At 45.1% G+C, this 21,268-nt stretch overlaps 1 protein-coding gene across 1 annotated transcript in view; it reads right to left on the bottom strand.

Annotated features, from left to right (window-relative positions):
• The window catches only part of GOLGB1 (golgin B1), a 69,056-nt gene that overhangs the window by 20,166 nt on the left and 27,622 nt on the right, over positions 1-21,268 (bottom strand). Inside the window, exons 13-22 of the mRNA XM_084279220.1 lie at positions 16,135-21,161; positions 13,136-15,086; positions 11,555-11,712; positions 9,357-9,522; positions 8,131-8,262; positions 6,086-6,244; positions 5,859-5,956; positions 5,089-5,223; positions 2,434-2,539; positions 1,233-1,331 (exon numbers count right to left, since the gene is read on the bottom strand). Coding sequence (XP_084135346.1) covers positions 1,233-1,331; positions 2,434-2,539; positions 5,089-5,223; positions 5,859-5,956; positions 6,086-6,244; positions 8,131-8,262; positions 9,357-9,522; positions 11,555-11,712; positions 13,136-15,086; positions 16,135-21,161 — 8,031 coding nt within the window. The remainder of the gene's footprint in view (positions 1-1,232; positions 1,332-2,433; positions 2,540-5,088; positions 5,224-5,858; positions 5,957-6,085; positions 6,245-8,130; positions 8,263-9,356; positions 9,523-11,554; positions 11,713-13,135; positions 15,087-16,134; positions 21,162-21,268) is intronic.

Genomic DNA, 21,268 nt, shown 5'->3' with positions numbered 1-21,268 from the left:
CTTGGAACAGAATGATCACTTGGCCTCTGACAGGGAACTTGACTGGAACTATCATCTCTGCATTCAGCATTCTCCCTTTGGAAGAGGGCAGTCAATTCCAGGCTGTATTCCAGAGTTCTTATAGGATAAATGGAAGCCTAACCCTAAAGATCAAGTTCATCTGCATCAGTTTGCTTTAGATTCAAGCAAGTCCAGTGACCCAGCTTTCTACAACAGGCTTTTCCTAAAGCAGAGACACCCGAAGGTTTCAGAAATCTATTCTCCTCCTCAGCACAGGGCAGCGTTTATTTCTGGTGCTTCTGCCTTTCATTTGGGTCCATATACCATATTATGTAACCTTTTAACACAACCTGTACAGGTTTAATCTCATGACAAGGGTTCAGTAGACAAGGATGCAAGAGCACACCTGCTCTTATTTCAAGAGTTATTCAAGCGATTTCCCTCGTGAGAGGTGCAGAAATGCTACAAACAGCAAGGTTATTAACTTAAGAGCTAAAAAGTTTGTTGTTTCCTATTTTTTTTTCAATAATTAAATTACATTATTTTACAGGATTGTCAGGGCAGACGTAAGACACACTAAATGGAAGGTGTAGCTGGTCCAGATAAAAAAAGTCAAAATTAGTGTAAGAGCAGAGGCAACTGAGCAGGAAACATGATTCTGAAATTCAATTCATGTTCCTTCAAGTGCCCAAAACTTCATTAGGATATGCATTTCAAACTGCACGTGAGCTCAGGGCTGGATGAAAGGGAAGAGCTGTCTTATATTTAGCTACAGTACATCCACAACCCAGCTCTTAGAGGGTGGAAGATCCTGCAGTTCCTACAAGTGCTGGAAGTACTGGAACAACTAAGAAAGTATTTTTCTTATTCCTACCACAGCACAATTCTGTATAAAATGAGTGGTGCCACCTCCAGGTACAGGAACAGATGCTGCCCTCGAAGCTTGTAGCATGAGGGCCCTGGCTCAGAAAACATACCACTCATTTACCAACACCAAGGGAATGGCAGATGTCCTGGAAACTGATCCCCAGCATCAGCACTGGCTGCTGCATACTTAAGACAACAAACAAGCCCAGTGCCAATTCCTGGATGCAGTTGTTCCTTAAGGACTGACAGGGGAAAAGGGCAGCAGCTCTGTGAAGTGCTACCCTGTCAGTAGGGAATGCAGGCCCAGGGGTTACACAGGGGGATGTGGCTCACAGGTGGCCTGTAAAACACAGGACAACCAGTACATGGAGCGCAAGCAGATACAGGAACGCTAACAGAGGCAAGTGGGTCCGGGAACGGAAGAGAGAGCGCAACAGGCGTCGCAGTCCAAGGATATTCCGAGTCTGGAAGAGTAAAAAGAGACCAGTCAGAACCAGGAATGTGCCTGCCCCAGCTGCCTCCACCCAGAGCTCTCCATACCATGAGGATAAGTTTAAGCTAATAAGCATGAACCCTCCCACACCCATTCAGATTGTCAAGACTCAATCTCTAGCGTCAGTCAATCCTCAGCATAATACTCCCCATTCCTCTGCTCTCTGCAGGTTTCTCATGAACACGCTCTCTCCAATTCTGCTTGAGAAGGGGCAAAAGAACGCAGAATATATCCCTCTAAACATTTGGTGTCTATTAATTTATAGCCCCTCTGGGTGAAAAACAAACAAATGGATTCAGGGTACTTTCTGCCAGAGCCTCAAGCTGCCAGGAGCTGTGATTGAAGAAAGTGATTGTGTGTTTCATTCTTTCATGCTTGCAACTGAAAGGACTTCTGAAGCTGTTCCACAAGCTGCTGTAGAGTCGTGTTACTCTACAAGGGCTCTTTCAGGAGTCCTCAGACAGTGTAACATCTGCTGGCAAAGTTCTAGTAGGAAGAAAAACCTGTGTATTCCTAACAAGCCCCAGGCATGAGCAGAGAGTAGAGTCCAGTTATGGCTCCTGCTGAAATTCTGCTCTCGAGAGCACCACCCCCCAAGTCTTGGAGACACAAGGGGCAAGCTCTTCAGGAGGGCTTCATCCTTATCAAAACAGGACAGGTGACTGCCAGGCTGTCATCCAGCACAATGAAAAGCACTTCAGCTCCCAGCCTGACTGATGAAGGTTTGAAAGAGGATGATGAGGAAAACCTGAGATGGCTGCTAGCAGAAACGGCAGACTCTGCAGATGTCACAGATGCTGGGGCCAGTATGCATGAGATTACACACTGTTTGCACAAACTTCACCTATTTGCTCACCAATGAAGCTCTGAATATTCTACAAGGAACCTGGGTCCACATTTTAGGCTTGTGCAGACTCTATCAGAGTGGCTTTTGGCAAGGAAAACAGAGCAAGAAAAGAGCAGAAAGCTACACAAACCCAAACAGATCTGAATATGCCTACAGAAGGTGTTGGCTTCTGTAGGTTCACAGTTTTCAGCTCACATCACTAACAGCTATGAGTGTAAAGTCTTACTTTGCTGAAGTTATTATCCATGGAGTCAATCAGCAAGGCATGCTCCTGACCCGGAGCCGTATCGATGCCAGCACTTAAGGAAGGTGTCCACTCACTTGACTGCAACCTGTTGCAAAAAACCCATGAAATTAAATTCAGTTTCTTATGATGCCTCAAACCAGCACTGTAGAAAACTTAGGAAAGGAGGTTATTTCTTCAGAAAGTAATTAACCATTGCAAGGAAGCCGTGGCCTCACTTGAGAACTGCTTTCATCTGCACAACGGTAGCGCCTCCTAAGATCAAGGTGAGCAGAAAGACTGCGTGATCCAACTAGCAGTAGTATTCCTTCCTCCACCAGCAGGCTGGAGAAACAGAAGTACAGCAGGCAAACTGTACTCTCTATACAAGTTGCACTTGCTCAGTGCCCATTGTCACAGCAAGAAAAGCAGTCTGAGAGCCAAGTAAAACTTCCATACTGTGTGATGTGCACATTACCATTACTCTCCAGTAGAGAGGACAATTAAGCTGCTGGCAGTGACCTCCTTTCTTACCTAATTTATATTCTGCCACTTTAAATGTCATTATTTTCTGGTGCTTTTTTCCCCCCTTTAGTCTTTCAGAGACTTTAAACTCTTTACACTAACAAACATGTCTTTGTTTTACACAGGGGCTTTCAAATTAAATTTCATAGGGTGTGACTTGAAAGGAACCAGGGTGGGTGATTTGTGTATTTTAAATTATATGAATTTATTTTTGGGTCCAGCTTCGGTCACAACAGTGTTGGTTCCTGCTAACTGTTCTCTAGGGACAGATATTCAAGACTGGTAAGACAGTGTAATAGGATGACATGTGGAAGGAGCACTGCCCAATCTTTAGGTTAACAAGAGTGAGTGAAGTGAAATAAATTGTAGCAGGTTTTCATAGACTTAACTGTTGGAGAGGGTTCAGAGGAGGGCCATAAAGATGATCAGAGGGCTGGAGCACCTCACCTATGAAGAGAGGCTGAGGGAGCTGGGCTGGGTCAGCCTGGAGAAGAGAAGGCTGTGGGGGGACCTCACTGCAGCCTTCCCATCCCTGAAGGGACCCCAGGAACGGGAGGGGAATGGGCTTGTTAAAGGGCAGAGACTGGCAGGACAAGGGGCTGGAGTGAAGCTGGAGGAGGGAAGGGGGAGAGGAGAGACTGGGGGGAAGTTCTTTGCAGAGAGAGTGGTGAGGGGCTGGAAGGGGCTGCCCAGAGAGGGGGTGGGTGCCCCGTCCCTGGGGGTGTCCAAGGCCAGGTTGGCTGGGGCCCTGGGCAGCCTTGTGTAGCTCCAGGCCTGGAGGTTGGTGTCCCTGCCTGTGGCAGGGGGTTGGAGCTCTGGGACCCTTGGGGTCCCTCCCAACCCAGGCCATTCTATGATTCTGGGATTCCAAATGCTATGTCTGATTTGTGTGGCAACTACCAAGAGCTTCACCCAGAGCTCTACCATACAGACCATTGTTTGGGCTGAATCAGCACGTGTGTCAGAAGAAAGCCATTGCTTTCATGTAAAAGACTCCAGTTTAACTATCAGACAGGGAGGAGAACTGGCATTTCTAATACGCATTCTACTCACTGCACCTTACTCCTAACATCCAGCCTGGGTCAGCCTTCATTCCTCTGCTGACTATACGGGCATCTGTCAAGTAACCTGAGATACAGAGTGTACTGGGTATAAACGACAAGGTGTTGGTAACCAAGCTGTGTGTCAGGCCATGAACCGCACTGCACCGGTCACAGCCAGTTCCCGCTGGCTCAGCAATGGAAGACGCCTCACTGTGCAGAGCTACACCCAGAGAAGCCTCTGCTAAAAGGTATTTATCAGAGGGTGGTGGCTGCTAGAGGAAGGAGGAAAGGAGTAAGGAACAAGGAGCAGCAAAGACACATCACTCCACATGACTCCAGAGGCCTGAACTGCCCTTCGCCTCACCAACAGGACCAAGTGCAGCGTGTGGTGCAAACAACGGGACAGGGTACCAGGAACCAGGGAGGAAAACTGTCTAGACTGAAGCTGAGCCTCAGAGGAAATGGTTTTTCCTAGAGTGTTTAATTGATTCTCAATACCCAAATTAATCAGAAGTCTATGTTAATTGGAAGTTCATTAAAATTGGGTGCCAGTCTTCATGCCAAGACCACTTTGCCCCTGGCAGACAGACACCTACTGAGGAAACAAATCCCTACAAGCATGAAACTTCTCTACTGCTTTCACCCAATTCTTAGTGTTCAAATTATATTTTCCAGTAGTTAATTTAACTCATTGAGAAAGCTGACATCTTATTTCTAGTCAGAATTGATCCTTACGTCTAGCCAGTTGTCTCTATCTTTCTCTACAACTGAAGGACAGCTTGAACATCAGGAAACACTTTTTTACTGTAAGGGTGACTGAGTACTGGCACAGGTTGCCCAGAGAGGTTGTGAAGTTTTCATCCTTGGAGATACTCAAAAGCTACCTGGACACAGTCTTGGGCAACTGGCTCTAGGTAGCCCTGCTTGAGCAGAGGTTGGACCAGATGACCTCCAGATGCCATTCTGTGAATGTGACAGGCATTCTTGAGGTTGTTTCTGTGCCCCCAGTGCCATCTGACAGAAGAATGACTTGGAGCTAAGATCACAATGCTTTTATGGTGACATTGCCTGTTTGCTCAAGCTCCCTCACCTCCTGATCTGATCCTGTGCTGCAGAGAGTGCCTCCTCCACGGCAAGACGACGATCCCGTTCCTCTTCCAGCTGCTCCTCTAAATAGCTCAGATCCTGCTTTGTGCTGCTGTGTAAACGTTCTGTTTCAGACAACCTGTCAGGAAATAACCAAGCATATACCAAACCCAGCTAATTTATGGACCATTCTGTTTCTGTTGTGTTCACTGATGCAGCATGTAAACACACTCCAATTCACTTCCACTTCACACAGAAGACCCAGTTATCTCTTATTAATGTATTTAAGTTATCTGGAAGGCAAGAGAGAAGATATATCTCTTGAAGCTTCTGTGTGACATCAGGAAGGAGTTCTTTGGCTCTGTCATCTGTGGCCCCACCTTCTGAAAGTTATTTTGAAAGGGTATGACGAATCACATGCTGTATCTTAGTTCCAGAAGGTTGTAAGGAATCATGTGCTAAGTAAATCTCAGTTCCAGACACCCTCAGGCTAAAAGCCTTGAGACCAGGACTATTGATATGCTTAAGCAGCTACTGAGGACCCAGCCTCATTACATCAAAGATGCTAATTTTTCACTTAATTTCTTGAAGTTCTATGCAGAGATAACTGACAGCTGTCAAGTGCATTTAACAGTCCCCCCACTTCCAAAAGATCTTAGTACAGAACTGACTTTTTCCCGACACTCTGAGAGTAACAGAAATAGGCTCATCACTAGCCCAAAATGGTCCATCAGGACTAACATCCCCACCCCTGCTTTCTCAGGTTTTCTTTACCTCAGTTGCAACTCCTGTAATTCTGGTGTGTAACTGCCCCTCGGAGGCTCATTCTTCTCTTGGGGTGCTCCTGGAGCAGCATCTGTTGCAAACAAATCCTGAAAGCAAGCACGAATAGCTTGAGAGAGCAGGAAAGGAGAGGATATAAAATAGCTGCACTGTGCCATAGTTAGTGGAGCCATCTGCATCAAGCTTTTCCCTCCCTTGCACCAAAACAGCCAACTTACCACGCCCTTTTCTGCAGCTTGCAGCTCCTGGAGCTGCTTCTCCAGCACCAAGCACCGGTTCAGAACCTCACTGTAGCGCTGGTGGTTCTCACAGATGTTCCGATTGCTGCTGTGCAGCTGGAGGGAGAGGGCATTTTTCTCCTCAAACACCTGAGATAACTGAGAAGAGCACATAACTGGTAAGCAAAGAGCTCGTATTTCTGTGAAAGCAAAATTGTTCTCTGTGTAACTGAGAGTAAGAATTCTACTGAGAACATGGGAACTACCACACTGCACGTGGCAGGACAAGGGGGGTGGATTAAAACCAAAGGAAGGAAGGTTTAAATTAGATATTGGGGGGAATTTTTTTACAGAGAGAGTGGTGAGGGGCTGGAAGGGGCTGCCCAGAGAGGGGGGTGGGTGCCCCGTCCCTGGGGGTGTTCCAGGCCAGGTTGGCTGGGGCCCTGGGCAACCTTGTGTAGCTCCAGGCCTGGAGGTTGGTGTCCCTGCCTGTGGCAGGGGGTTGGAGCTCTGGGACCCTTGGGGTCCCTTCCAACCCAGCCCATTCTATGATTCTATGAACACAGGTCCCAAGACATTAACACCATGTACAGAATAACACACTTTAGTATATAAGATTTCTGAAGTACTGAGATTGACCAAAACCCTTCAGAAGTATCATCAAGAAATAATGATTTCACACTGTTGCTTTCTCCTGGAATACAAAGCTCTTTCTGAAGAGTGAAATGAAGACACGGGATTTAGCCATGTGTGAATCAGACTGCCTGTGATTCTACACTGAAATACAAAACCTCTTCCAAGATCACAGGCAGTACTGAAAAATCACAAGCATGCCTTCTGAAGGAGGGACTTCCTTCAGGAGTCTAGAAAGCAGGAGGCTAGAAAGAACTCCCAACAATAGAAATAGAACCTGAAAACAACTTTCTTCACATAGTTTCACTCTCTGGTCCCTTTGTCTGGTCCCCATCTCTCTTCCCTCACCCCATCTTCCCTCTCTCCTTTCCACCCTTCCTCCATTGTCCTCCTCTGCAATGTCATCTCTCCTCCCCTCTTCTCGCTTCTTTTTCTTTTCTCCCCTCTACCTCTCCTTCTCTGTCCTCTTCCCTTCTCCCTCTGGTCATTTTACAGAAAGGGCAGTAAAATTCAGTGGCAGGAGAGGTGTGGATTTAGACAGCACTCTCCCTGATCGTCCTGAACGTGGTCTGTACATGGCCTGGCATATCCCTCTGCTCCATTCAGGTCAGCTGTCCCAGTTCTGACTTCTCCCAAGCTCTTGCCCACCCCCCAGCCTCCTGACCAGAGGCAAAGTGAGAAATGGAGAAGGCCTTAATCCTGAGCAAGCACTGTTCAGCAACAACTAATCCACTGGTGTGCTATTAACACTGCTGCAGTCACCAATCTGCAATGCAGCACCCTCAGGGTGCTATGAAGTAAATGAACTCCATGCCAGCCAGCTCCAGTACACAGAGCTTTTAACATCATCACTGACAGTATTCACATTTGGAAACTAAAGGAGCTGTGAACTAGGCAAATGAACTGCTGCACAGTCATAAATTGGCTGGACCACTGGGCAAAGGCTGTGACCAGAATATTCCTGAAGCCCCCCTGGGGCACATACTACTTGACATTGACAGCAATGTAAGTTATGACACTGAGTATAGCATCAGCAAATTCACAGCCAGCACTGAATTTTGGGGAGTGGCTGACATGACAAAGGTCAAAACGTCAATCTGGAAGAACCTTGAGAATCTTTAGGATTTGTCCTGACCCAATCCCCATCAGCTGAGGCAGACTCATCATTTACCCCGTCCTCCTCTGGGGCTTCAGCCATCTGGGGCTCCTGTCTGGATTCCTGTGCCTGGGACTGGCATCGAACGTATTGGGCTGGAAGGGACCTTTATCACCTAGTCCAAGATTTTGTGTTACTTCACTGAATGTCCACAAGAACAGAAATAAAGACTTTGTTCCCCACTCCCTGAGCCCAATACAAGTCTACACATTCCTCATCCCAGACTCCGCAAGCAAACATAAGCTATGATTGGTACCTTGCTGTTTAACTGCTGAATTCTGAGCTCTTTCTGGTGCAGTTCTTTCAGGCTGTTACTTAGCTGGGCCTGGAGATGTTTTGTCTCTGTTTCTAGGCTTGAGAAGTCGCCTCTCAGAACTTCTGAAGAAACCTGCCAGGAAAAGAACAATATATGAAAAACATACTGCACAGATGGCAACCTGCTCTCATATTGGTCTTCTCTGTCTTCTATTCCAAGGACAAAGCTCAACATCATTTTTAAGCCTGGAATTTGATCTGGTCAAGAAAAACAACAAATAGGGAATAAATAGAAATATCCTCAAAGCCATCTGAAAATCCAAACAATTAGGAACGATCCCTGAAGTTGCACATACAATGTGCCCTTCTCAAAAGCTGTGTTAAAGCTGTCTATGATAGAGGAAGGGAAAAAAGTGTATGAATGAGAACAAGAAAAAACAAACAAAACCCCAAAGCAACGTCCAAGTGCCCTCACTGAACACAGACTAAAGAGTCAGCACTGAAGCATTCTCCCAGGAAAGCATCATAGGCAAAGAAACAACTAGATAAACGTGCACATGTGCATGTGTAGGTCAAAGAGATGAGGGGAGATGTCATCCCTCCTCCACTGACATCAAAGTTTCTCATGGAAACATTACAGATGTGAGCAGGAGAGTTTCCTCCTTGCTCATAATCTAATGGTATTGCATGTGCAGCAAGTGTCCTTCCTTAGACCAAGCAAAATACTCAACACATTCCACTTTTATAACTGTGACACAGGGGGAAGAAAGCAAAAAGTGCAGTGTTCAATCCTCAGCCTCTCTGGGCTCAAGATAGCAGATTCTGTAAAAACAGCAATAAAAAAATCAATAGGAAACTCAGAAATTAGAATGTGACATTAAAAGGAGAACTCAACCAGATCTTAGATTCAAAGTGCAAGAGGCAATTCTAAAACAGGCAGAAAGACTTGAGAAGTTTCATACTGCTTATAAGGACCTGAAGTGCCTGGGAAGCCTTGATCCTCTGCTTTCTTGAAACATTAGGAAACATGAACTAAGGGAAGAGCACATGAGGGTATGCCAGAGTGTTCTAAAGGTTTTCAATGACCCAAGTTGCATTGCTGGTACAGCCCTTGGCAGCCACAAAACACAATCCACTACTGCAGTCTGTAGTACAACACATGCTACTCTGGCTGAATTTCAAGCCTCAGATCTCCATGCAGTGAAGAATCTGTGCATTTCCACCCACCTGTGTTTGGTACTGCTCCTCTGTAATTTGAGATTTGCTGAGGGGCAGTCTCATTTCTTGTGTGATCTTTTGTAAATGGCTCAGCTGCTTGTCCTTCTCTGCTATGGCCAACAGGTACTGCTCCTTTATGCTGCTGTTCTGCTTTTCCCAGGTAGCTTTCTCTTGTCTGCCCAGTACAACACAAAGGAAAACACCATAAAGTTAGCAGCATCACTTATGATACCCAGGTATCCAGCTCAGAATGAGCTGAGGATGGTTCTATTTCCTATCATCAGTCCATGCCAGGAAAGTTTTAACACTAAATCAAAACAAAATAAGCAACTCAATTAAGTACAGGAACCTTAAAAGTGGGTTTAAGGAAGTATTCTGCATTTGGCTCAGCACTGCAGATCATTCAGTGCTCACACTTGTGGTGTTTCTGGACACTGACAGTGCTACTTGTCACCAGAACGTCATCACTGCCTCAGCCACATATTCACCGTAACTACAGCGCTGATCCCAACATGCAAATTTGAGGCCTCAGCTTCATTTACACTGTAGAAGCCAGACAGGAAATAAATCTCCTTTTCTAGAAGATTGAAGCTTTCCAGTTCCTGAAGGGAGCAGAGGAACAGGAGGGGAATGGGCTTGTTAAAGGGCAGAGACTGGCAGGACAAGGGGCTGGAGTGAAGCTGCAGGAGGGAAGGGGGAGAGTAGAGACTGGGGGGGGAAGTTCTTTGCAGAGAGAGTGGTGAGGGGCTGGAAGGGGCTGCCCAGAGAGGGGGCGGGTGCCCCATCCCTGGGGGTGTTGAAGGCCAGGTTGGCTGGGGCCCTGGGCAACCTTGTGTAGCTCCAGGCCTGGAGGTTGGTGTCCCTGCCTGTGGCAGGGGGTTGGAGCTCTGGGACCCTTGGGGTCCCTCCCAGCCCAGCCCAGTCTGGGATTCTGGGATTCTTTTAGAATCATAGAATTGTAGGGGTTGGAAGGCACCTCCAGAGATCATTGGGTCCAACACCCCTGCCAAAGCAGGCTCCCTAGGACATAGCAGGAGATTAAAGAAACTGCAAGCTTCAAACCATGAGATCTGAAGTTTAGTCTGAGGGTCACACTAGGGGCAGGGGGAGGGTGAGGGGCAGGGGAAGGGCAAAGGGGCACCCTAAGGTTTTATATAATTTTGGAAAAAAGATAAGCCAAACATCTTTCCACAAAAAAACCCCCACCCCACCTCTTTCACTCCAGGTTCAGTTATTCACAGATGGATCTCTGAAGTACCTTGAAAGGATTTCCCCCCCACCATTTTTAGAACAGAGCATATTTGTCTGACTAGTTTTAGTGCAGCTGGAGTTGAAAGTTTACTAGACTTGAATTACATAGAAGACATAAAGCAATTGAAACAAAGGATTAGGGAGTAATTCAAAGTTATTTTTGATATAATGATGATACCAGCGGGATGATAAAAGTGTGTTCATGATCAGTTTGGAACAGATAGCTCTACAATTACATACATAAATTCCAGAACAAGAAACAGCCCAAGTGTCCTCTCAAACAGATGATACTGACCATCACTGGATGAAGGAAGTAAGAATTAAAAGGTCATCGACCTATTTCATACAGGCATTCTCTTCCAGCATCACAGAATCATCAAGTTGGAAAAGACCTTTTAGACCATCGAGTCCAACCATACATGTCCCCTACTAAACCAGCTCTCTGAGCACCTCATCTCCCCTCTGTTCAACATCCCCAGGGCTGGGGACTCAGCCCCCTCCCTGGGCAGCCTGTGCCACAGCCCCACAACTCTGCCAGGGAAGAACTTTGCCCTCCCAGCTGAGCTGACCCTGCCCTGGGGCAGCTTGAGCCCATTGCCCCTCGGCCCAGCTCCTGGCCCCTGGCTGCAGAGACCATCGCCCACCTCTCTGCACCCTCCTGGCAGGGCAGGGCAGGGGGGAGAAAGGCTCCCCTCAGCCTCCTCTTCTCCAGGCTTAACACCCCCAGCTCCCTCAGTGCTCCTGATGGGCAATTATCCTTCGCCCAAGTCTGAAGCGGAAGCTGAGCAAGGGAAATATGTGCTCATTCCTGAATAGGGTAAAACGATTCACTGTCAGCTGACACAAGTAAGGGTGAGGTTCCCAATGCTTTCTTTGCCTTCTGCCCAAATTGCTCTTTGAATGAAAGAAAAGGTGCATTTGAATCCCTGAGGCCGTGAGAAGATGGCCAATCTCACCTGAGCTGCTGGAGCTCCTGCTTCAGCTCTTCTTGGAGATGGCGCTGCTTCTCTGCTTCTTGCTGGCACTGCTGCAGTTGTGCTTTCAAGTGAGAATTTTCAGCTGATTCTACCCCGACTAGGATGTACTGCTGCTGCAGGTTCTTCAGCTCTCTTACCTGTAAAGGGAAATACCAGCGTGTGACAACTGAACAACAAGCTACTTTGAAGTGTTTAAAAGCATTTCTTATTGTGGCATCTGGAATAATCAGGAGAACTCACATTCAGATGACAGAGAAACTATGAACTGAATCGGTGATTACAACAGCCTACTAAAAACTGCTCAAAAAACCACCTCAGAGAATCTTATTGTTAATGGAAGTCGTGAGTTCTGAGACCTTCCATGAAGATTTGACATGTATTAACAAAAAAGAGGCCCCAGAGTACAGTATTAATTCCCTTATTTGGAGGGAAACAAAGCGAGGCAGAAAGAGATGGTTAAGAGTAACTCCCGAGACTGGTGTTAACTTAAACCTGGGAATCAAGGAACTAAAATCCTTTCACCCGTCTGCTCAGGCTAGAGTGAGAGATAAGTTGTCATTACACATCCATCACTGCAATCAGTTTTTGAGGACAAGATGACAGAACCGACTTTGTAGGCAGGGAAGTACTTAATGAGTCAGGAGATCCCTCTCCTAAGGATGTATTTTAGTATTACCAGTGCTATACAGATACCAAGTTCAATGAAACAGCAGCAGAGGGCACAAATCCACAAAAAACTGAGATAGAAAATGGACAAGAAGGAAGATATAAGACAGTATCACAAAGTCTGTTGTGAAATAGCTGCAGGGAAAACTAAGGCAGAGTAAGTGACAGTGAAAAATGACTGCATAAGCCTGTCATCTGACCAGCAAGGAGAACTCAGACACTCACTGAGCCACACTGTGCCAGAGGCTATCCACACTAAGTACACAAGCAGGGATGTCAAAATGAAGCTGCAATGACTGTTTTGAATCAAGTCAGCTGCCAAGAGGAGCAGCAGACCCAAGTCTTTGATCTAGTCTCTTCCAGAAATCTAAAAAAAAAACCCAAATGCATGAGCTTCCACAGACATGGACTATGCAGGTTAACAGGGAAACCACATGCTATTTCTATGAATCCATATTTTAAATCGAGGTAACAGGAGAAAACACCCTGTGAAGTTAACAACATCACAGCTTCCATGTGTCAGAGGTGGTAACGCAGATGGCACATACTAACTCCGTAGGACATGATGCCCATAAGAGCTGAAGTCATAGGGAGGCAGCTGAATCACCTCTGAAAGGTCAGGGTGACTGGGAAAAGTTCCTGAAGACTGGAAGAAAACAAATGTCATCCCTACCTGCAAAAAGGGCAGGAAGGAGGATCTGGGGAACTGCAGGCTGGTTAGCCTCATCTCCATCCCTGGGAAGGTGACAGAGCAACTACTTCTAGAATCCATTTCCAGACACATGATAAATCAGGCAAATATCAGATCTGAATGTGCTGAACTTTAACATCTGAAGATCCAAAGATCTCCTATGGGGCTTTAAGCAAGAGCAGGAACAGAGAACAAGGACTTACCACTCTGTCTCTGTCATTCTGCAAGGAGGACAGTGCCTTCTTAAGACTTTGCAGTTCTGAAGGAGTGGTGGAAGTGTTCCCTTCTGCTTGCTGCTTCACTTCTTCAATCTTACTTGTTTTGCCCAATTCATTCAGCAGACGGTCTCGCTCATTCTGCAGGCTTGCCATAGCCTTAGAAAAGGATTTGACTTGGTTGGAAGAGCCTTCCAGTTCCAAAGACAAATGGAGAAGCTCATCATCTTTGGCTCTAAGCTTCTGATTAAGTGTCTCAATCTGGGCCAAAAGACCTCTTTCATCGGTGGCTTTCTGCAGTTCTGCCAGCTCAGACCTCACTGTGTCTCGGTCCATGGCAGTGAAACGTTGCTCCTCTTGTAGCTGAAGCATCTGTTTCTGAAGATTCTGCACTAGAGTCTTTTGTTCCTCTAAGTCTGCAGAGTATTTCTGTTTCAGAACATGAAGCTCTTCATTGGCGTGGTCCCGGCTATCCTGAAGAGAGCTCATGGACTTTCCAAAAGACTGAATTTGAGCTCTGAGATCTTTGTTTTCATCTGTGACTGCAAGAAATTTCTGTTCCATCTCCATCAAGTCCTGTGCCAACTCTGCTACTCTCTCTTCTGCTGTTTCTGTTTCATTCCTCATTATCCCTGCATCATGATGTAGGTGCTTCAGCTCCTTTCGAAGCCTGTCCTCAGCTTCTCCCACTCTCTTGGCTGCATCCCTTTGAACATTTAATAATTCCCCCTCAAGTTCTGTTATCCTCTTCTGCGAGAGGGAAAGTTTATGACTCAGTTCTTGTGCCTCTTCCTCTCGGGCCTTCAGCTGTGCTTGACACTCCACGATAGGACCCCCCTCACGTAACGCTGTCACCTCACTCTGCACCTGAGACAGAGAAGTATTGAGGGTTTCGATCTCTTGAGACATACCAACTTTATCCTGTCTCAGGGCTTCCATGACCTTCCTGTGATCGTCCTGAGTATGCTCTGACTCTTTCAGCTGTGTTTCTAGGACTGCCTTCTCCTTTTCCAGAGTTTGGATCCGCTGCAGCTGCGTTTTGAGAAGCTGTTTCTGCTGGGAGTCCTTTATTGAAATCACCTGGTTCAGGTCCTCTCTATACCGCACCAGCTCTGCGCCGAGTTTGGCATTCTCAGAGTTGAGGTCATCCATCTGGCTATGAAAACTCCGGATCTCTTCCTTGAGTTTGTTGTTTTCAGCAGCAGCCTCTTGGATTAGCTGGTCTTTTTCCAAGATTGCAACAAGATGACGTTCTTCAAGCTGTTTGTATTCCCTCAGTATGCGGTCTCTGTCATCTTGCAGAGAAGACATGGACTTGGTGAAGGAGTCCAGTTGTGCCTTCTGCTGCTTACTTTCTTCCCTGCCTATCTTCATCTTTTCAGTGAGATGATTCAGTTTCTCAAGAATTTTGTTCTTCTCATTTTCCAAAGCTTTATTATCCTCTTCTTCCCTGGTCAGCTTATGCTCCAACTCTTTCTTCTCTTCAGAATGTTGCTGCTGTAGTTCAGATAGAGCAGCCAGAACTGCTTCTTCCTTGTCAGACAGCAAACTGATGATCTTTTGATCTTTGGCGCTGGTTTCTTCATGCAGCTTATTTGTGAGCTCCTTGGAAGCTTGCAGATCAGCCTCAAGCTGTTCACAGCTGAACTTAAAATTCTGAATGCTGGTCTCTTGTTGCTTGACCATACTCCTCAGCTCTTCTCTGACCAATTCACATTTGGTGAAGGAGTTTTTTAAGTCAGAAATCTGTTCTTTCAGGCTGCTGATTTCTGACTCCAGCTTTTGCTGTTCATTCTGAGACTTGCTGTACAGTTTCTGAGACTCTTCAAGCCGACTCAAAAGCTCCTTTTTCTCCTCCTGCAACATTTCACAGGTCTCTTGATGCTGCTGCACCTCTTTCCTGGATTCGGACTCCCAGGCTGTCTTGTTGCGTTCCAGCCTGGAAGCAGAGAAGAGAAAGTCAGTCACAAATCAGTGAAGTATCTCACTATCCAAAACAACAGTAATAGTTTTCATTGACTATTCTAATTTAGAAAAGCCACAACATTAGTTTTACTTTAAGAACATAAGCTTGAAATACCCAGATGATCAATTTTCCCTCAACTTTAAATTCAAGATATGCTTTAAAGTTCTGAGTGTAGCACTGTCTGAAGGGGGTGGTGCTGGGGGAGTATTTCTTTTAAAGAGTTGTCCAGTGAGGTAAATCTTGATGTAACTGTTCAAAAAAATGGAGATTAAACGTGATTGTTACCATTAAAATACTTGGTCATCCAAGACAAAAAACCCCAGTGATGAAATTACTGTTCTCATGTGCTTGATGTTCCAGTGTGCAAAGATTCAGCCTTTTGATAACAAACTTTATAGAACCATTTTACTCATGTAAGAACAGTCTGGGTTTGAATTTTGAAGAATTCTAAGTGTACATTTTGGTACATTTCTGTAGCTCTGTCTTTCTCTCAAAAGCTGTTTTGGGATTAAACTGGAATTATGTATCCCAGTGCTCTCTCTTGACCTGCCAAAATTTAATCCCTGAATGCAACAACTCTATGCAAAAGAATGTGTTTCAAATCTCAGATTAATAAAATGCTAGATAGTGTACAGACAGCTACTGCTTGTCACAGAGAATAGATTTAAAATGGGTATCCTAATGATGAGAAGGAATATTTTACAGTGTTAATCTCCCTGGATCCTTTTGCAGATAATAAATATATAGCAAGTTCCTACAACATTGCTCCAAACTTCTATCCAAATATAAGTGGACCAGATGAGCCTTATGTTTATGGCTTTGTTAGGAAGACTAATCTGCTACCCTTCTTAGGCACTCACTAGTTTTACTGATCACATGTCACATTTAGCATATTTATATACTCAAAATCTTTCTTTCTGGTATACTGCAAAAGGAAAAGGGAATCCTACCTCACCTCTGGCTGCTGCCTTGCCAAAAGGCAAAACGAGAGTACAGGCTGAGTCACTGTCATTTTCTTTACCTGGATATATGGGTCTGAAGTTCTTCCACCTGTATGGTCATCTGCTTCACCTGGTCCTTTAGCACAGCACAAGTTTCCTCTTTTGAACGTATTTCTTCCTCCTTCTTCTGAATCGTTTCCGTGAATTTCTTCTCCCAGGTTTTTGATTCATCTATCACTCTATCCCTGTCGTCCTGGAGGGAAGACATGCTCCTAGTGAAGGCTGCAAGCTGGGCTAGTGTTTTGTTTAGGCTGCCTTCCAGTTGCTTTGCTTCCTGATCCTTTGTCTTCAGGGTGTCTTGAAGATCACCAACAGTTGTTTCCATATAGTCTTTCTCCCTCTGCAAAGCTGCCAGCTTTTCTTTCATGTTTTCCATCTCCTTTGAGTGCTTGTCCTTCTCGTGTTCCAGTCGTCTTTCCAAGTCCTCATCTTTTTTCCTCATTTGAATTCTAATATTCTCTCTGCTTGCCTGCAGTTCCTCTTTCACTTTGGCACTCTCTGCTAGAACCCTTGCAGCCTCACTCTGCGTGTCATCCAATACTACTCTGCAGAGTGCAAGCTCTGCTTGGGCTTTCTTAGTGTCTTCAACTGCTTTAGCCAAACTCTCTTTGGCTGCTTCTACCTCCTTCTGAGACTCACTCTGCACAAATTCCAAGGCTTTAACAGTTCTTTCTAAGCTACTGTTCTTTTCCTGGGTTTTAATACAGTCCTTCTGCAGCTGCTTAATCTCCTGCTGTTTCTGTTTCAGCAGCTCCTGAAGCTCCTTCACATGTGTGCTGGTGTCTCCCCTCCAACTGCTTTTTTGCTTTTCAGCAAATTCATTCTGCTTTTCTGAACCTGCTTTACTTCTCTCCTTTGCCATCTGACATTTCTCCTCCTCCAGTTCATGCATCATTCTCTGCAAACTCTGAAGCTCCTGTTTCAGTTGCTCATTTTGGATCTGGAAGTCTGCTGCATCTTGTTGATAGTTTCCAATGCTCCCATTCAGTTCTGCCAGCTGATTCATGAGCCTTTCTTCCAGATCATCCTTCTCAGTCTCTAGCATGTCCTTTAATTCTGTCATCCTGGCAAGGTCATCCTTGGTTTTTTGGACTGTTAGTTCCATCTCTGCTACTGTGTCTTGAAGAACATTCAATTCATGAACTTTCTCTTCCATTTGGGCCTCTAAAGCTCTTTTCTCACCTGCTAAAGTCTCAACACATGCGTGGATGTCAACCAGCTGTTGTTCTGAAGCCCTTCTGTTATCCTCCAGTTCTGTGATTCGCTCTGTGAGCTCAGTTATCTGCTGTATGTAGGTACTCAGATCTTCACAAGGCCTACTACCTTCAAATGCTTTTTGTTCCAGCTCTGCAGCCAGAGATTCTGGTCTCAAACTTACGTCCACTTGATTTTCAGGCTTCTCCATTGCTAGTGGTGAGGCAACTGCCTGATTTGTTTCCCCCCCTGTTGTGCTCTGAGCAACGTATTTGTCTACGGGTTTTGTGCTTTCCGTCAGCTTAGACTCTGTTAACTGCAAATGACACTTTAGATCTGTTATCTCTTGATTAAGAGACTCCTTTTCAGACATTACTGTCTCAAGCTGCCTAGACAGAGACTGGCAATCCCTCCTACAGCTCTCCAGTTCTTCTTTCAGGCTAATATTTGTCAAGACATCTCCAGTCCTGTGTAGCTCTCCATCTGCAGAACGTACCTCTGCTCTAAGCTTTTCATTCTCCTCCTCTAGTTCCAGGATCTTTTGTTGCTTTGATTTTGCAAATTTCCTCATTTTCTCCTTCATTCCATCAATTTCCTGCCCAGCTTCCTGCAGCTGTTTATCTGTTTCCTCTTTTTTGGCTTCAACACTTTTCAGCTTAATGAAAAGCTCCTGCTTCTCCTGCCTGGCAGCTTCAAACACACGCTGTATCCGCTCAGCCTCGTCACTCACGTTCTCGTATGACTGCAGGAGAGTCTCATATTCTTTCTGAAGTTCCCTGTGTTTTTCATGCCACTCAGAACTCTCAGCAGCTTGAAAGCATTTCAAGGATTCAATCTCCTTCTCCAGCCTCTCCTTCTCCAGAACAACTCTGTCTAAAGTAGATGTCATTTGTGTGCAGCATCCCTCAAGATCCTGGTTGGCTTGAAGCACCTTACCAACTTCTGCAGTCAGTCTGTCTCGTTCTTCAGTGAGGGCTGCTAACTTTGCTGTTAAAGATTCTGTTTCTTTCACATGGCCAGATATTTGGCTCTCCATATTTGTCAGCTTGGCACAAAGAGTTTCAACAGTCGTTTTAGCATTAGCCAGCTCCTCTTTTAGAGATTTGCTCTCCTTTAGTGCCTCTTTTCTAGAGATAAGTGCAGCTTGCAACTTCCTCTGCATTTGATTCTTCTGTTTAGTGGCTTCTGCACTGTCATCCTGCTTCTCCTGAATTTCCAGCAACTCTGTTTGCAGTCGCTTGCTTTGCTCTTCATGTGCATGAGCCTGAACTTCTAACTGACTAGACAGCACCTTGACCAAACCCTCTTTTTCCAGTAGCTGTGCCTGCACATTATTAAGAGCTTCACTCTTCTCCCTTAACTGCAAGTTCAGAGATTCAATTTCTTCATCCTTTAGGTGTGTAATTGTTTGCATGTCTTCCAGACTGCCCTCACCAGAAGTTTTCACTTGACTCTGCTCCAATTCTGCCTGAAGACTTGCTGCCTTAGCTTCAGCTTGATCAGAGGTTCTCTTCAGCTCTTCTATCTCCAGAAACAACTGCGCTATGTGTTCTTGCAAATGAAAGACTGCTTCTGATTTGCAAGCAAGTTCACTTTGCATGTGGCTAACATTATACTCCATTTCCTCTTTCTCCATCTGCAATTTTTCAAGTTTTTCCTTAAATTCTTCCCCAGAAGCATCTGCAACTTGTACAAGCTTGTTATTTCTTTTATTTTCTGTTTCTGTGGATGAAGAATCCAACCCACCTTGATTCCCAAAAACACACTCTGTTGATTCTATCTGCTCCTGGAGTTGTTTGAGCTGAGCTTGGATGCCCTCCTTCTCTTTGCTTTGCTTATCAAATTGTTCTTGTAGGACGTTGTAATCATCTTTCTGCTGTTTCATCTGTTCTCTGTGATGTCTGTCTTTTTCCTGAGCCTTTTTTATAGTGTCTTTGCGAGACACCAGGGCTTCCTGAAGCTTTTTTTGAAGCTGTTCTTTTTCTTGTTCAAGAACCAAAATTCTCTCTTTCAGAGCAGACTCCTGGTTTTCTTCAGAATCTGTAGCTGGTGAACTATTTTTTTCATTTTCTTCACAATCTTTTGGGCTTTTATTGGTTTCAGTTACTTTGTCAGTGATTGTCTGACTCTCCATGATGTCTCCTCCCATGGAAACGTTTGTCTTACCTTGCAAGCTCTGCCTCATTTCCTCAATCACTGCCTGCAATCGTGCTTCAGTAGTTTCTTTATCCAGCAGGTCTTTACGGATGCTCTGCAACTCAGATTCCTTTTCAGAAAGCAGCTGAATTAGGTACTCCTCACTGTGCTGGCTTTCTAGATTCCCTTCTTGGCTTACCACGCTTGTCATCTTTTCTTCCCTTTTAGCTTCTCGAGCTACTGAGGTTTCTGGCTCGTGTTCTCTTCTGAAATGTACTAATTCATTCTCCAATTTGCTAACCTTCTTCAGAAGCTCCTTCCTGTTTATAAGTGCTGCTTGCAGCTTCCGCTTTACTTGCTCATTTTCTTTCTTCATAAGTTCAAGTTCATTCACCAACAACTCACTTTCTTTACATGCTGCCTCTGTCTCACACTGTTGCTCAGATGCCCCACATTTCAGACATGTATCTTTTGCTTCTATGTTTTGGTCTTTTTCTTCCTGAGCTTTTAATAATAGACTTGTTTGCTCTTTAAGACTCTTCAGCTCATTTCCTAGTGAAAATTTCTCTTCATTCAGCAGGACCATCTTCTCAGACATGCTGACACTGATCTCGGTCATCTGTTGGTCCTTCTCCAGCAAGGCTTGTTGCAGGCTCTCTATACACCTGGTGTGTTCAGAAACAAGCTGGTTTAGGCTTGCTGCTTCATCCTCCTTTAAAGATAAGTTTTGGGAAAGCTCTTCTATCTCATCTACATTCTTCCTCAAAAGTTGTTCCAGATCAAATACTTCACTTTCCTTCTTTTTGATCTGGCTTCTCAGCTCTTTTAGTTGCACGTCTTGGTCAGAAAGCTGAAGTTGTGCTTCATCCAAGTCTTTTTGCAAAGCTTCGATTTTTATCTCCTTGGATTTAAATTCATTTCTAAGGCTCTGGATTTGTTCTCTCAGAAGACTGCTTTGGCTGTCTGACAGCCTCTGCTTTTCTGAAAGAGCGAGGTTTTCCTCAAGTTGCTTCACTTGCTCTTTCAGTTCTGTAATGGTAGAAAGTTCCTCCATCTGACACAGAAGCTGATCTCGTTCTTCAGTCAAAACACGACATGCACTGTCAGAATCCTCTATTTTTCTTCTGTATTCCTCAGCCAACTGGTTTAGCCTATTTATTTCTGCACCTTTTTCTCTTAGATCTTTCTTGTAGGATTCTTCTGATTTCTGTAGAACTATCTGCAGTTCTGTAACTTGGTTCTGTAACTGTACCAGTTCTTGAGATTGAGAGGTGCCAGGCTCTGGATCTGCTGCAGAGACTTCTTGCATTGCCCCCCATCTATAGGGGGCACTGCTACCCTGGGGCACCCCTTGCAGATTGATTCTATTTTCCTGAAGCACATCGATTTGCTGCATTTCCATTTTTCTCTGTAATGAGCTACTGCCCAACTCATCTGTATCTGAAGCCTTTTGCTCTTCCCTCTCAAGAAGCTGTATCTGTGAATTATCTTCTGTCTGACTAGCTGTTGCTGCCATTTGGTTATCTGTAGAAGTTTGGCTGTTTGGGCCCTTGAGCTGCCCTTTCAGAAAAGTTATTTCTTCGTGGGCTTCTTTCAGTTCCAGGAGCAAAACTGACAGCTCTTTCTGCTTCTGTGCAGCAAGATATTCTAGAAATCCAGGTGGACAACTTTCCTCAGCAAACTGCTTGCTCCCATTGGGAAAGACACCTGTTCTTGCCTAAAAGAAAACAACAGGCTTCAATTTTCCTTTGAATCCTGTGAAAGGGTCACTTTTGGAAGTACCTGCTTTCCATGTTTTGTAGCTCAAGGAATTGGCTATTGCAA

This window comes from Gallinula chloropus (assembly GCF_964237585.1).
Source record: "Gallinula chloropus genome assembly, chromosome: 1".
Lineage (NCBI taxonomy): Eukaryota > Metazoa > Chordata > Aves > Gruiformes > Rallidae > Gallinula > Gallinula chloropus.
This window is presented reverse-complemented; position numbering and strand designations above follow the sequence as displayed.